The sequence below is a fragment of the Macrotis lagotis genome, chromosome 5 (genome assembly GCF_037893015.1).
Source record: "Macrotis lagotis isolate mMagLag1 chromosome 5, bilby.v1.9.chrom.fasta, whole genome shotgun sequence".
In the NCBI taxonomy this organism is placed as follows: domain Eukaryota; kingdom Metazoa; phylum Chordata; class Mammalia; order Peramelemorphia; family Peramelidae; genus Macrotis; species Macrotis lagotis.
Window position 1 is genome coordinate 137,610,761 of NC_133662.1, and position 12,868 is coordinate 137,623,628.

General features: G+C 34.5%; 1 protein-coding gene across 5 annotated transcripts in view; it reads left to right on the plus strand.

Annotated features, from left to right (window-relative positions):
• The window catches only part of LAMA2 (laminin subunit alpha 2), an 811,978-nt gene that overhangs the window by 690,079 nt on the left and 109,031 nt on the right, over positions 1-12,868 (plus strand). For all 5 annotated transcript variants that reach the window (XM_074187557.1, XM_074187558.1, XM_074187559.1 and 2 more), the window contains one exon: positions 11,565-11,667. In XM_074187557.1, the coding sequence (XP_074043658.1) occupies positions 11,565-11,667 (103 nt within the window). The remainder of the gene's footprint in view (positions 1-11,564; positions 11,668-12,868) is intronic.

A 12,868-nucleotide genomic window follows, 5' to 3' on the forward strand; every position in this document is an offset into this window, starting at 1 on the left:
CTGCCTCCAAGGCCAGTGCTTCAATTGCTCTGCTGCCCAGCTATTGTAACTCTGAAGTAACAGGATAGAGAATTTGCTTTTTAAAACAGGGTAAAGAAAATCATATTTCAACTAGAATTGAGGATAAGAGTGAAATCCTACCCAGTCTTTAATTATTTAGTCATTTTCAGTCGGATCTGACTCTTCATAATCCCATTTGAGATTTTCTTGTAAAAACTACTGAAGTGATTAGCCATTTCCTTCTCCAACTCATTTTACATATGAGGAAACTGAGGCAAAGCAGATAAAGTGACTTGCTCAGGGTCACACAACCGGTAAGAACGGAGGCCAGATTTGAATTGCAGAAGATGAGTCTTCCTGATTTCAGACCCAGCAGTCATTCACTGAGCCACCTACCTGCTCTCCAGTCTTTAATATTAAACTTAGTTCCCTTCCCCCCATATGAAACTTTCTCCACCTATTCTAGCCCACATTGATTTCTTTGTTCCTATCAATAATTATTACGTTCATATCAAGTTCCCATAAAATTTATCAAAAAATTGTTCTTTCACAGATGTTTATTTTTTACTCCCTATTAATCAATCAGAAAGAATTTATTAAATCTCTACTATGTACCAAATGCCATGATCGGGGTTACAAATACCAAAACTGATTTCAGGCCAGGGAATAGGATTTCCTCTCTTGATTTTCCAGGAAGTGTCCCACAATGCTGAGACTATAGTTATTAATCATTTATTATTAATTAGGCATATGACAATGAGAATTTTTACATATCATAATCCTTAAATATTGCTTGTTTGATATTTTGAAGACTATGATGATAAACTATAGTGATTTTTTTTTACTGTCTTCTTTGCTTTTTGAGTTTTTATACTAAGATAAAACATTCTTGGTCAAAATGATATATAGTACATTTTAAAATTGGTTGTAATTTCAGTGGTAATATTTTCCAAAACAAACATAGAGACCTGACCTAATTGAACATTCCATTTGCAAAGATTCATTAAAAAGACATTTTATTTTCTTGAAATTGAGAATATACTAGAAAATATGGGATGTGTGATAACTCTAGGTTATAGTGGGCACTATTATGAATATATTTGTTTAGATATGAATTCCTACAATATACTCCAGTCAATATTCTTTAATGTTTATCTTTTAAAATTGAATAAGCTTCATGGAAGAGGGAACATGTTGAAGTTTTTTTAACTTATTTTATCTATAAAGGACTTTGTAAATATTATCTGAGTACTTATTGCAATCAAATGAGCAAACATGAGTGTCAGCCAAGGCCTAATTCCTGCAACTTATAACAGTTCTTTCTCTCTTTGCATTACACCCACCCCTTGTCTTTTAGTCCCTGAAGTAAACTGTTTAGTAGTTCTGCAAACAATTATTGTTTCCTAATAATAAATGCAATCATCAAAATTAAAATTCTGTACTAAGTGCAGTGTTCATTCTCTAGGTTCTGAAACCAAAGGGAAAAATAATCTGAAATCATAATTGATTTGACAAGTGAATCTGCCTCTGAAACCTATAAACCACTGCTTCTCTGGTAACTTATCTAAGCACTGAGGAATGCATACAAAACCAAATACTCAAAAATCAGGTCTAAATTGATGAGGAGAATCCCAAGGTTTTGAGTCCCCATGAAGCAGCTGCAGGCTAAAGCTGTGGCCAGAATTACAATCATTTCACACACACACACACACACACACACACACACACACACACACACACACACACAGAGAGAGAGAGAGAGAGAGAGAGAGAGAGAGAGAGAGAACACAACTGATGCCACCACTAAATTGCCGTGGTCCTTTTAAAATCTGGTAACTATAATTAGGTAAGCCCCATTGATATAATGAGAAAGTTGTCCCTGACTCCTTCCTTAATCCAATACTTATCTACTATCATGAAAACCTACTCAGTCTATCCCCAAAATATCTCTCCCACATATCTCCTCCCAGAGCATTCCCATGACCACCACCCTAGATCAAATCTTCATTAACTTACTCTTCATGTTAGCCTCCTATTCTCCTCAGCTCCAAACACTTGCATTTATGTTCCCCATTGCTGCCAGATTAATTGACTTAAAATATGTCTCTATCCCCCTCAATTCAGTTCAGCAAACATTTCTTAACCTTGTATTAGGGGCCCAATATTGTGCTAGACAAGAGGTATAAAAACACAAAAACAATATAATGCTGATATAACCTATGGCTAAAAACAAAAATAAAATCAAACAAAATATTTTATTTATTCCTACCTAGCAAGCAAATCCAAGAGGAAAGGAGGTATTGATGGTTTGTCCAGCAAGAGATAGGTTTGGATCAACCTTGTCACAAAGTAACAAATAGGGTCCAAGCTCTTTGGCATGGTATTGAAGATTCTCCTTCCCCATTCCCCTCAAATAGCTTGGCTCCAATGTAGTCAAGAATGAATTTTTACCACCCAATTTTGAGTTTCTTTTCAACCCTAAGATCCCAGAAATAATAAGTTTAGAAGGACATGAATAAAAATTTATTGCCAATCCCTACAAACCTCAACTGTGATGTCTGAAATTACGCATGCTTATCTTGTATCAAACCTACAAAAGTCAATAGACTGCAGGTATGAGGAATGGGGCAAAAAAATCAATCACTTTTCCCAGCATTTAAGTATAGGTATTTAATACCATACTTTATTTCCTTCCAGTAATAGTCACCTTTCTATAAGCAAGCCCCACCCAACTCCCTCAATTTGGAAAATGTCTGATGACTTTAGTTATAAATAGCCAGTGTTTTTTATAGTGCTTTAAAGTTTATTATGTACTTTATATACATTGGCTCACTTTTCACAACAAACCTATAAAGATGGAGATTAAAGGTATTATTGTCTCTATTTTAAAGGTGAAAAAAAATCTAAGTTTCAGAGACAGTAAGTGACTTGAGCAAAGTTTCATAGTTAGCAATTATCAGAGATAGGATTGGAACAGCAATCTAGACATGAAATCCATCACACCATGCACTTTACAACCTTGCTTCTCTGACTTCGGCAAAATAATTCAAGGACTGTGTTTAGTTATCAAAGGTTTTTTCCCAAAAAGTCTTCTTCCATTCCCCAAGCCCATACCATACCTTATCCATTCTATATTTATATCCATAATGCCTCTTATCTCTGCCAGAGAGCAAATGCTACCTATAATTCAAGACAAATGATCCCCCCATGCTATGAAGTATTCCATAAGAAATATTTTCTCCTTCCAATTAACTGACATAGAATCTTGTTTTATGTTTTTTTATGCTCTGCCTTGTTTTGTACTTCTCTGTATACATGCTTTATCCTATTATATTTTAAACTCCCTATTGGTGGGGTTCATGATCCTATCTACTACTAATATAGTTTTGTAAAAAATTAATCTAATTTAGCCAAACCTGACCTTAGCATTATAGAACTCTTAGAATAAGGCCAATAGGGCCTCTATGGAACCTAATTGCCTCTTATATTGTTTAACTTCTGTGTTTTCAAGAACCATTTGATGTTAATTATATCTGCACTCTAATTCAGATAATAATAAACTCTGAGCAACCTTATATTTAACCTATTGGGCCTCAATTTTCTCATTAATCAAAGCAAAAGGTGTCTTTCATTCTATGAGGTCCCTTCTCTATATCTATATTCACATGAATGATTCTGGGATGGCACTTTTAAGTCTTCATTTGCCCCACTTTTCACACCTCACTCCTGAGAGTTGCAACCTGAAGCGTTGCCACACTTAACTTCTATAATGCTGTTAATAAACATTAACTATTAAAAGGCTAATCTCCCCAAGCTGGGAGAACCGAGTCTCTTCTGATCTTTTTATTTTTTTCCCCTCAAAGATTTTTTTTTCTCAAATTCAACACTCAGAAGCAAAAAATCAAAAGAAAAGAAAAGAAAAAACTAACTCATGTTTTTCAAAATACTTTTGTTTCCTTCATATGTCAAAAGGAATGCTGCTTGAGAGAAGTATGGGATTTCTTGCCTCCTCTCTTGAGTTTTTCCTTTTCTTTTTTTACTTCCCTCCTTTGCCCATGGCTAGCATCATTAGTCATATATATATATGTGTCTGTGTCTGTCTGTCTGTCTGTCTGCCTGTCTCTCTCTCTCTCTCTCTCTCTCTCTCTCTCTCTCTCTCTCTCTCTCTCTCTCTCTCTTTCTCTCTATGCCTATACACAAATATGTGTGTGTATATATGTGTAATAACATTTTATACATACTTCTATTTATCAGTTCTTTTTCTGGATGCAGATAGCATCTTCTTTAGTAGGTCTTTTGTCATTAATTTGGGTGTTTATAATGTTAAAATGATAGTGGCTTAAAGCTTTTATTCAATATACAATGTTCTCTTGTTCTGCTCATTTCACTCTTACAAACCTCCATTTGGAGGCTACCACACAGTGGACAAGGATTGCAATATTCCAACTGCTTCCAAATCTACTTTCTTAGAGTGTCATTTTTTTTCTAAGCATCTATTTATATTTATATAACACCATCAGAACACATTTCAAACAAACTTGTGGAGCTTTTCCAATTCAATTCAATTCAACGACTTAGGTGATGGAATGAGAAAAAAACCTTGCACCCCCCATAGATAGAGTTCACATTTTTTAAGGGGAAAAAATGGATAGGATAGCTTGAGTAAAGGTTTGGGGGTGGGGGAAGAGAATTGGGAGGGGACTCCATGCTGATCTTGAGACAGAGTCTACAACAAAAAAAGGGACTAATATAAAATAAACCTAGAAAATAAATACTCTAGAGACAGGCTTGAAATGCTAAACTAAGGAGTCTTATTTTATTCAGAGACAACATAAATCTATTAAAGGCTTGTTAGGTATCATTGTTTTTTTTTTTTTTAAAAAAAAGGAGTGACGGTTACACCTATGTCAAAGGAAGACTATTGGGCAGCTCTGTGAAAGTTTTCTAGGATGAAGACTAGTTACTTGTCTACTGCATTGTTGGAAGGCTATATGAATGGGGAGAGGAGAATGACTGGAAAAAATTTTGGGGTGAGATAACTGACAGAGTTGGCACCTGATTGGATATAAGAGGGTAAAGAAGAATTAAAGATGATTGCCTATAATGGACAGAAGAAAAATGATGTAAATCTGAGAAGACTGATAAAGATTAATTAAACATATAAGAGGATAACTAGGTGAGAGTAGTCTCACAGAAGTCAAGAGATGAGAAAGTATTCATGAGGAAAAAGATAAAGACAAAGATTAAGAGATTATTGGTAGTAAATATCACAGAAATTATGTTCTTTAAAAGTATTCCACCATCTCATTGGACAAATTCATTCCATTTTTTCTTGACTCAGTCAAAAAGTTCTTATAATTTAGAAATTTTTTCCCCCTAACTTTCAGTCTTGCTACTTTCTTCCACAATTTAACTGAATTTTAACTGTCCTTGATAGAAACAGAGCAGTAATCGCTTGCATATATATGTATATGCATTCTTCTATATGCTTGAACAGTTTCCTTTATATAAAGGAATTTAAATATGAAATCATCTAAATTGCATATTCCCTTGGCACATTAACCATAGTGGAAATATGCCAGACTTGTTTTCTAGATATGTCATTTGCTGAACAGAGCATAAATGAAGTAGGTTAGAGACCATGTCACTGATTTTTAAATTGCTCTTCCTTGCTAAAAAAAAATCATCCCATAACTTCTTAGAACCTAGACTTTCCTTTAAATATTAATGATAACCCACTAATAATTAACACTTTTCCAAGGAAGGAAATTTCTAAGAGAATATTCATGAATAAGCTAAGAACAATATAGTCTGGGCCAGTAAACCCCCCACCCAATAAAAATGCTAAGAGACCATAAATTTAAAGCTATAGGAGACCTTTGAGATTACCTAACTAATATACCTACTTAATTTTTCAAATGAAGACTAAAGTCTGAAGAAGTAAAACAGACTATCCAAAGTTATGCTTATATTATAGTCAGGATTAGAACCTAAGACCCCTGATGACAAATCCATCATCCTGTCACTGGAGACATTGTTATTCTTGTGTTCATGACAAAGGTGCTTTTTGATTGCAAATATAAAACGATTTCCTAGACAGATAAATTGCTTAAGAGAAATTAGTACTTGGATATATCAGTTAATCAATCAGTCAAAGAGCTTTTATTGAGCACATACCAGGCATTGTGCTAATAACTGGTAATATAAAGACAAAAGTGAAATAATCCCAGCCCTCAGAGAGTTTAGAATTTAATGAGGGAGACATCATGTACACATCTAAGCATATTCATAATATACACACACATATATAGACATATATAGATTTATATATATATACATGTCATCTTTTTTCATGTCTTTCCTCATGATAGAATCTACACTTTTCTCTCAATTACTACCCCAAATGTCCAAGAAAAAAAAATCGTAAAGTCATTGTTACTGAGTATTCCCATTCCAAGAGAATTTACCAATAAAACAACTAAAAATTTTTGAAAAAAATTATATTCTAGCAGTTAATTTATATGATATATATGCTACAAGCATTGCCCACAGTCTTAGATACTCTATTTATGAATATGTATGAATTATAATTAAAAAGTAAAAATGTTCCTAAGTGCTTTTTCGCTAGTTCTGAGTTTAGTGATATACTTCCATGATACCAAGTCATGCTATAAAGGAACCTCAAAATTCCAAGATTGAAACAGCTCCATTCAATTAACATTGGTTAATTATTAAGGATTTACTCTCTAATCTTATAAGATACATGTCACCAACATATTACATGATCTTTTTATTCAAAATGACAGTACTCCTCTAGAAGCATTAAGGTCTCATAAATTTGTTTCCTAGAAGAATTCTAGGAATAATACAATTTTTCAGTTATTTTAAGAAGAAAGGACCAACAGAGTAGATGATCCAGATATCATTTTCAGGAAAATTGCTTCAGCCTACATAAAGAGATAAAATAGAAAAATCTCCAATTTTAGGTGAAACTTTTGATGATTTGATGAGTGGAGCTAGAATCGAAATCTATATCTATATTCAGTTCAGAGTGCTTTGTAAAATGCAAACCGCTTATGGGCAGGACTGCTTCGTTTTGTTATTTGTGTATCTAGTATATAACAGTTACTGGAACATTAAAAAATAGTTTAGTTGTATTCTTGCTTGCTGTATTGATTGATTGATAATGCCTCATTTATTCAAAAAAAATAAGGGAACGAATGAAATATTCTAAGTGCATTTGCCAAATAACTGGAGCTTATTGCTTCCAACATCAAAATTTTACCTCATTTCAGCAGTTTGTGATGGAACTGTCTCAAATGCATTGCATGCTTCCCAGCCTTCTTAAACTGGGGCTTTTTTCTCTCTTGTTGATGGATGCAAATCTGTAATTTCATCAGACTAGAGAACACTTAATGAGGAAACTTCTTTCTACCAACCCAAATTGCTCTGCAATTTATAGTTTTAACAGTCATATGGAGCATAATTTAACATTTTTGATGACTCAGGACATAATTATACAAATCAGTTTTTGCACTTTGTGAGAATATTCCAGAAACGAGCCCAAAGAACTTGCCTTTAGGGGATATTAAAATGGGTAGAACTTCCCCCTACATCAAATGACCTCATGTCATTGTATTCTTAGTTCTTATGTATATTCTTTTGTGGAGTGGGGGGGGGGGGCAAAGGGATGGGGAGCTAACTTTTGACATCATCAGGCTGTGAACTCTCTGTGTTGCTCTCACTGAACAAACATCTACTAATTTGCCCATCCCCACAGTCATTATGGAATTATGGAAAACAATAAACTTGTTAGACCTATGTGTTAGCTAGCAGTAAATAGGCTAGGAGTTAAAGTCTAGAGGAACTCACCTATAAATATCCCATTTGAGATTATATCATATGAGATCAGTCTAAGGAACTAAAGATATTTAACCTAGAGCAGAAGGGAAGTACTCAGGAGAAGGATTATAATCACAATCTTTAAGATCTGCCTTGTGGAAGAAAAAATAATATGGAAGAGGAACTTTTGTTCATGGTCTCACAGCATTAATAGGAATAATGGACAGAGGAGAAGCACCCCCTCTTTCCATTGACTCTATGGGAGTCCTAGTGGAGATTAGCAACTCCATGTCTGACCTCCAGACTTAAGCTACAACTGCATTTCACATGGATGGTTTGGTGATAGGATTCTTGCCTACCATGTGTGATAGTTTATGATTTCATATTAATCTCTCTTCTGCACTCTATGTTTCAGTCAAACTGAAATAAGTACACTTACATTTTCCCATACCATCTCCCACTTCTATGCCTTTGCCCAAGCTATACCCCTTACCCCCTCATCTCTACTTCACAGAATCCCCAAATCCCTTCAGAGTTCTTTTCTGTATTGTTACTTGTTTTTTCCCTCCAATATGTTGTTGTTCTGATGTTTAGTTGTTTCAGTTGCGTATAATTCTTTGTGACCCCCTTTTGGGATTTGCTTAGCAAAGATATTGGAGTGGTATGCCATTTCCCTTTACAGCTCACTTGATAGATGAGAAAATTAAGACAAAAAGGATTAATGACTTGTCCAGAGTCACCTAGCTAATCAGTGTCTGAGTGCCTGATTTTTAACTCAGAATTTCTTGTCTCCAGGACTGTACACTATCCGCTGTTACACCTAGCTGCCCTTTCATCAATAAAAGCATTTCTAATGTTCTCTTTAATAGATTTCATAAAATTGGTTGATGGGTCCCATAGTTCCTAAACTTGTATTGGGATTAATTGGTTAAATGTGTTTCTCTTCTATATTTTAAGACAGAATTTGGGGGTGGCTAGGTGCAGTGGATAGAGCACCAGCCCTGGAGTCAGGAGTACCTGAGTTCCAATCTGACCTCAGACATCAAAAAGTTACCTGGCTGTGTGGCCTTGGGCAAGCCACTTAACCCCATTTGTCTTACAAAAATCTAAAAAACAAAAAGAGAATTTGACTACTGAAGTGCTTAATCCTGCAACATGTTCTAAGGAGACAAGAGATAAAGGATGAGATTGATAGAACCTGAAGATAGTCAACTATGCAGGAATCTTTTCAGTTCAATGTTAAGTCTGAGGTGACCAAAATTCAATTCATTTATTGCCTTATTTTGACCATGATTTCTTTGGTTCAAGGAACTAACCTGTGAAACTCCCTCAAGTAGATGTTGATCAGCAACTTTCCTATTAGGTATAATCTTAGAGCATTGCCTGGGGGACCAGAGAGGTTAGATGATGAAGAGATTGTTCACTGATCCAGAATAAAACAAAGACAGACCTTGAACTCTGGCTCTCCAGCCTCCAAAATCACCCTCTCTCCACAGCATTTCTCCTTTTGGATTCAGAACCTGAACAATATAGGTGTAGAATTCTGGAACATTTTCTACAAACTAGAAATGATTGTAATTTAAAATTTATGTATAAAGGGCTATTTTGGTAGGAAGGGTTTGCAGAGCAAGATGCCAAGAAAAATCAGCTTGAAAATTTGTGGTCATCCATATTTCAAAATTCTTCTTTTGGTTATCTTCCCAATTATTCTTTGTTTCACTAATTTTTGTTTAAAAATAGAATCTGTGTAGCTAGACCTTTGTCATTCAATTCAAAGTTGCTATCATGATGCAGTTTTAGTTTGTGTTCACAGATTGACTTTTTTTTGTTGTTCAATCATTTTCAGTCATGTTCAATCTTTTGTAACCCCATTTGAGGTTTTCTTGGCCAAGATATTGGAGGGGTCATTTCCTTCTCCCGCTTATTTTACAAATGAGGAAACTGAAACAAACAGGTGAAGTGACTTGCCCAGGGTCACACAGCTAATAAATGCCTGAGGAAAGATTTTGAACTTAGGAAGATGAGTCTTCCTGGCTCCAGACCCAATAATATCCACAGATCCACTCAGCTTCCCCATTAAGAGGAAAAGGAGAAGGAAGTTGGAGAGGAAGGGGAGGAAGAGAAGAGGGCAGAGGAGAAGGAGAAAGGAAAGGAAAAATATCTTACCTACCTCTGAAAGATGGCATGACCAACGGAACATAGGAATAAACCAAAACTTCATATTAGAGAAATAATTCTGCTCAGCACCAGAAAAAAAGGAACTACAGAAAAACTACAGCTTAATACCTCAACTTAGAGGCAGGCCTTTGGTATGCTTTCCTCTCATCCCATACTGTCATATTAGAAGCACACTTGCCATAGAAGATGACATTCCAGACTGACCTGACCATAGAACCAGGGGTATGTTGGCTTACTCAAACTGACTCCAGAGAACCAATTATTAGGTTTTTCAGTGTAAACTTTTACACCTCAAAAATTAACATATGCTACCAATCAGAATTCAGTTGTCTTTTGGTTGTCTTAACTTAAGAAAATGATGGAAAAAATATTACGCTTGTCCTGTTTACATTTTTTCCAAGTAACCAGCTGTTAAATATTTACTAGCTTAGAACCCTGTTCCCTATGTTCCTAACAGAAAATTAGTCATGAGGATAAATTCCAGAACACCCATCATCATCCATGTCATCATAGCAAGCACTTTAAGATTTACCAAACACTTAAGATGTATTACCTCATTTGGTTCTCTGAAGAATCCCAGGACACATTATCCTAATTTTCCAGATAAGAAAACTAAAACAGAGAGTTTAAATGGGCCTGAGGTCATAAAGTTAGTGTCTGAAGCAAGATTTGAACTCTAAAACTCAAATAATATCTTTAATAAAAATAAATTTAAAAAAAGATTTGAACTCAAGAATATCTAATTCCAGATCAAGTTTTCTGTCCATTATACCATCTAGTGATCTCTCATTGACTAGTATCTGGCCTAAATAGCCCATCCTTAGACACCCTTCCTTCCTTATCTTCATTCCACATGGACTCAGATCACCCATGACATGCCATCTCTTACATTTCTCATCCCTCATTCATTCACCAATAATGACTCTAGATTCACAAATATACCTAGGATCCAATTTAACCACCATACCAAACAGGATTCAATCACCATAATGAAGGGAGGATGGGGAATTAGTAGCTGCTCAATATATTCACAAATACTGTCTCTTTCCCACACAGCTGTGTGCCTTTACCTATTCATCAACCATATAGCAGACTCCATGAATGATCTTGATCAACAGTATTCCTAGGTGTTCTGGGAATATTTGTTGCTATCTCTGCTTTCTCTCTGGGATGCATCTGGCATCGCATTTTTATTTTAGTTATGCAGAAAATTAAGATAATTGGGATGAGAAGAGCATATTAAGGTTATTAAAGTAATTTCTATTCTTTGTTCCTAATTTACTGATAAATTGCTTTATCTTATTTTAATTGCATTATTATCTGTACAATGGTCTTATAAAATGCATTAAATTCATAAAGTAATAACATTTTGTTCATTCCATCTTATAGGAGTAATGGCAGATAATTAGAAACTATATTGACTATTACTTGATATTTCCATGATTTAACCTAGATACTCTATTTTTATGATGACTAGCTATTCAACTTGTAACAAAGGAAAATAAATATTGTTAGATACAAGATATTCTTTCTTTTGTTCATAGGCATCTGGACCTCAGGGATCATTAAAGGATGATGCCAAAGGTTCTCTTCAGAAAAGCTTCAGAGTTCTTAATGAAGCTAAAAAGCTAGCAAATAATGTTAAAGGTAAGCATAATATCTATTTCTCATATAAAGTTGAACTACAGTTACATTTTGAAGAATTTATCTTCATTTATATTTTCTGACTGAACCTGTCATTACATTAGTATTCAGAATAACAGTGAGAAAATTTCCCTAGCAATGCAGATCTGTATCCGTTATGCAATGTCTAGTCTTAGGACACCAAACTGTTAGGACACCAAAACATAATGTAACTTGCTCAGAGTCACACAGGCAGTATGTGTTCAAAGGTGGGACTTGAACTCAGATCTTCTCAACTCTGAGCTTGGCTTACTATCCATAACCTTATCCTTTCTCTCCATCTTCATTTATTTAAGAACTGGAATATTTTAAAAGTTCTTTGTTATATGGTAATGCTATGAACTCTTACCTCAAGCAAACTTCCTCCCCAAATCTCTAAAGATTTTACATGCCATAAAGCATCATTATGTAGTTTCACTTCTATGATGTGAGAGAGGACCTATAATTCCTTATAAACATAAACTCTCAAAGGTTACTTTGCCTGTTTTCAAATGAGGTAGGATAACTTTTTAACAGTGGGAATCAACATTGTGCTTTAACTTAAAAAGATGAAAATGAAAATGACTAAGCCAATTGCAGTTGGATGAGACATTTTGGCAGGTGCAATATAATTGCCTACCTGAAACTTTCAGTTTTGTTACTGAGGCACACTTTCCAAAGGGTCTTCATATTTATGGAAAGATTTTTTAAGATACTTTTTTTTGTTATCAGAACAATCCTTTTAAAATTCATATTGAACTTAAAAAACTACTGAATAGAATACCTACCTTTCTCTTGGTATTTTGTATTAGTTCTTCTCTCCTAAACACTTATTTGTAGCATATTATATATTTCCTTTCCAAATTTGTTTAACTTTTTTTAATATCTAAAAATAGAGTTGTGTTTTTTCATCACTATATGTCGTAGTTGCTCTTCACCATTGATAATTATAAACAGTTTAAGATTTACAGAAGACTAGCTTTTATTGATAACACATCAGATATGATAGAATATCTGTGGTTTCATTGGTTCTGAACCTAGATAAACTTTTCAGTTTGAAATTAAACAGGTCAGAGAACACAAAAGGACAAATGAGAAACAAGCAAGTCTAATATTGAAAGTCCCTTAGGCTCACATATAATATGAAATGGAGTTACTCTGATAAAAAAAAAAGTACATCAGAGAA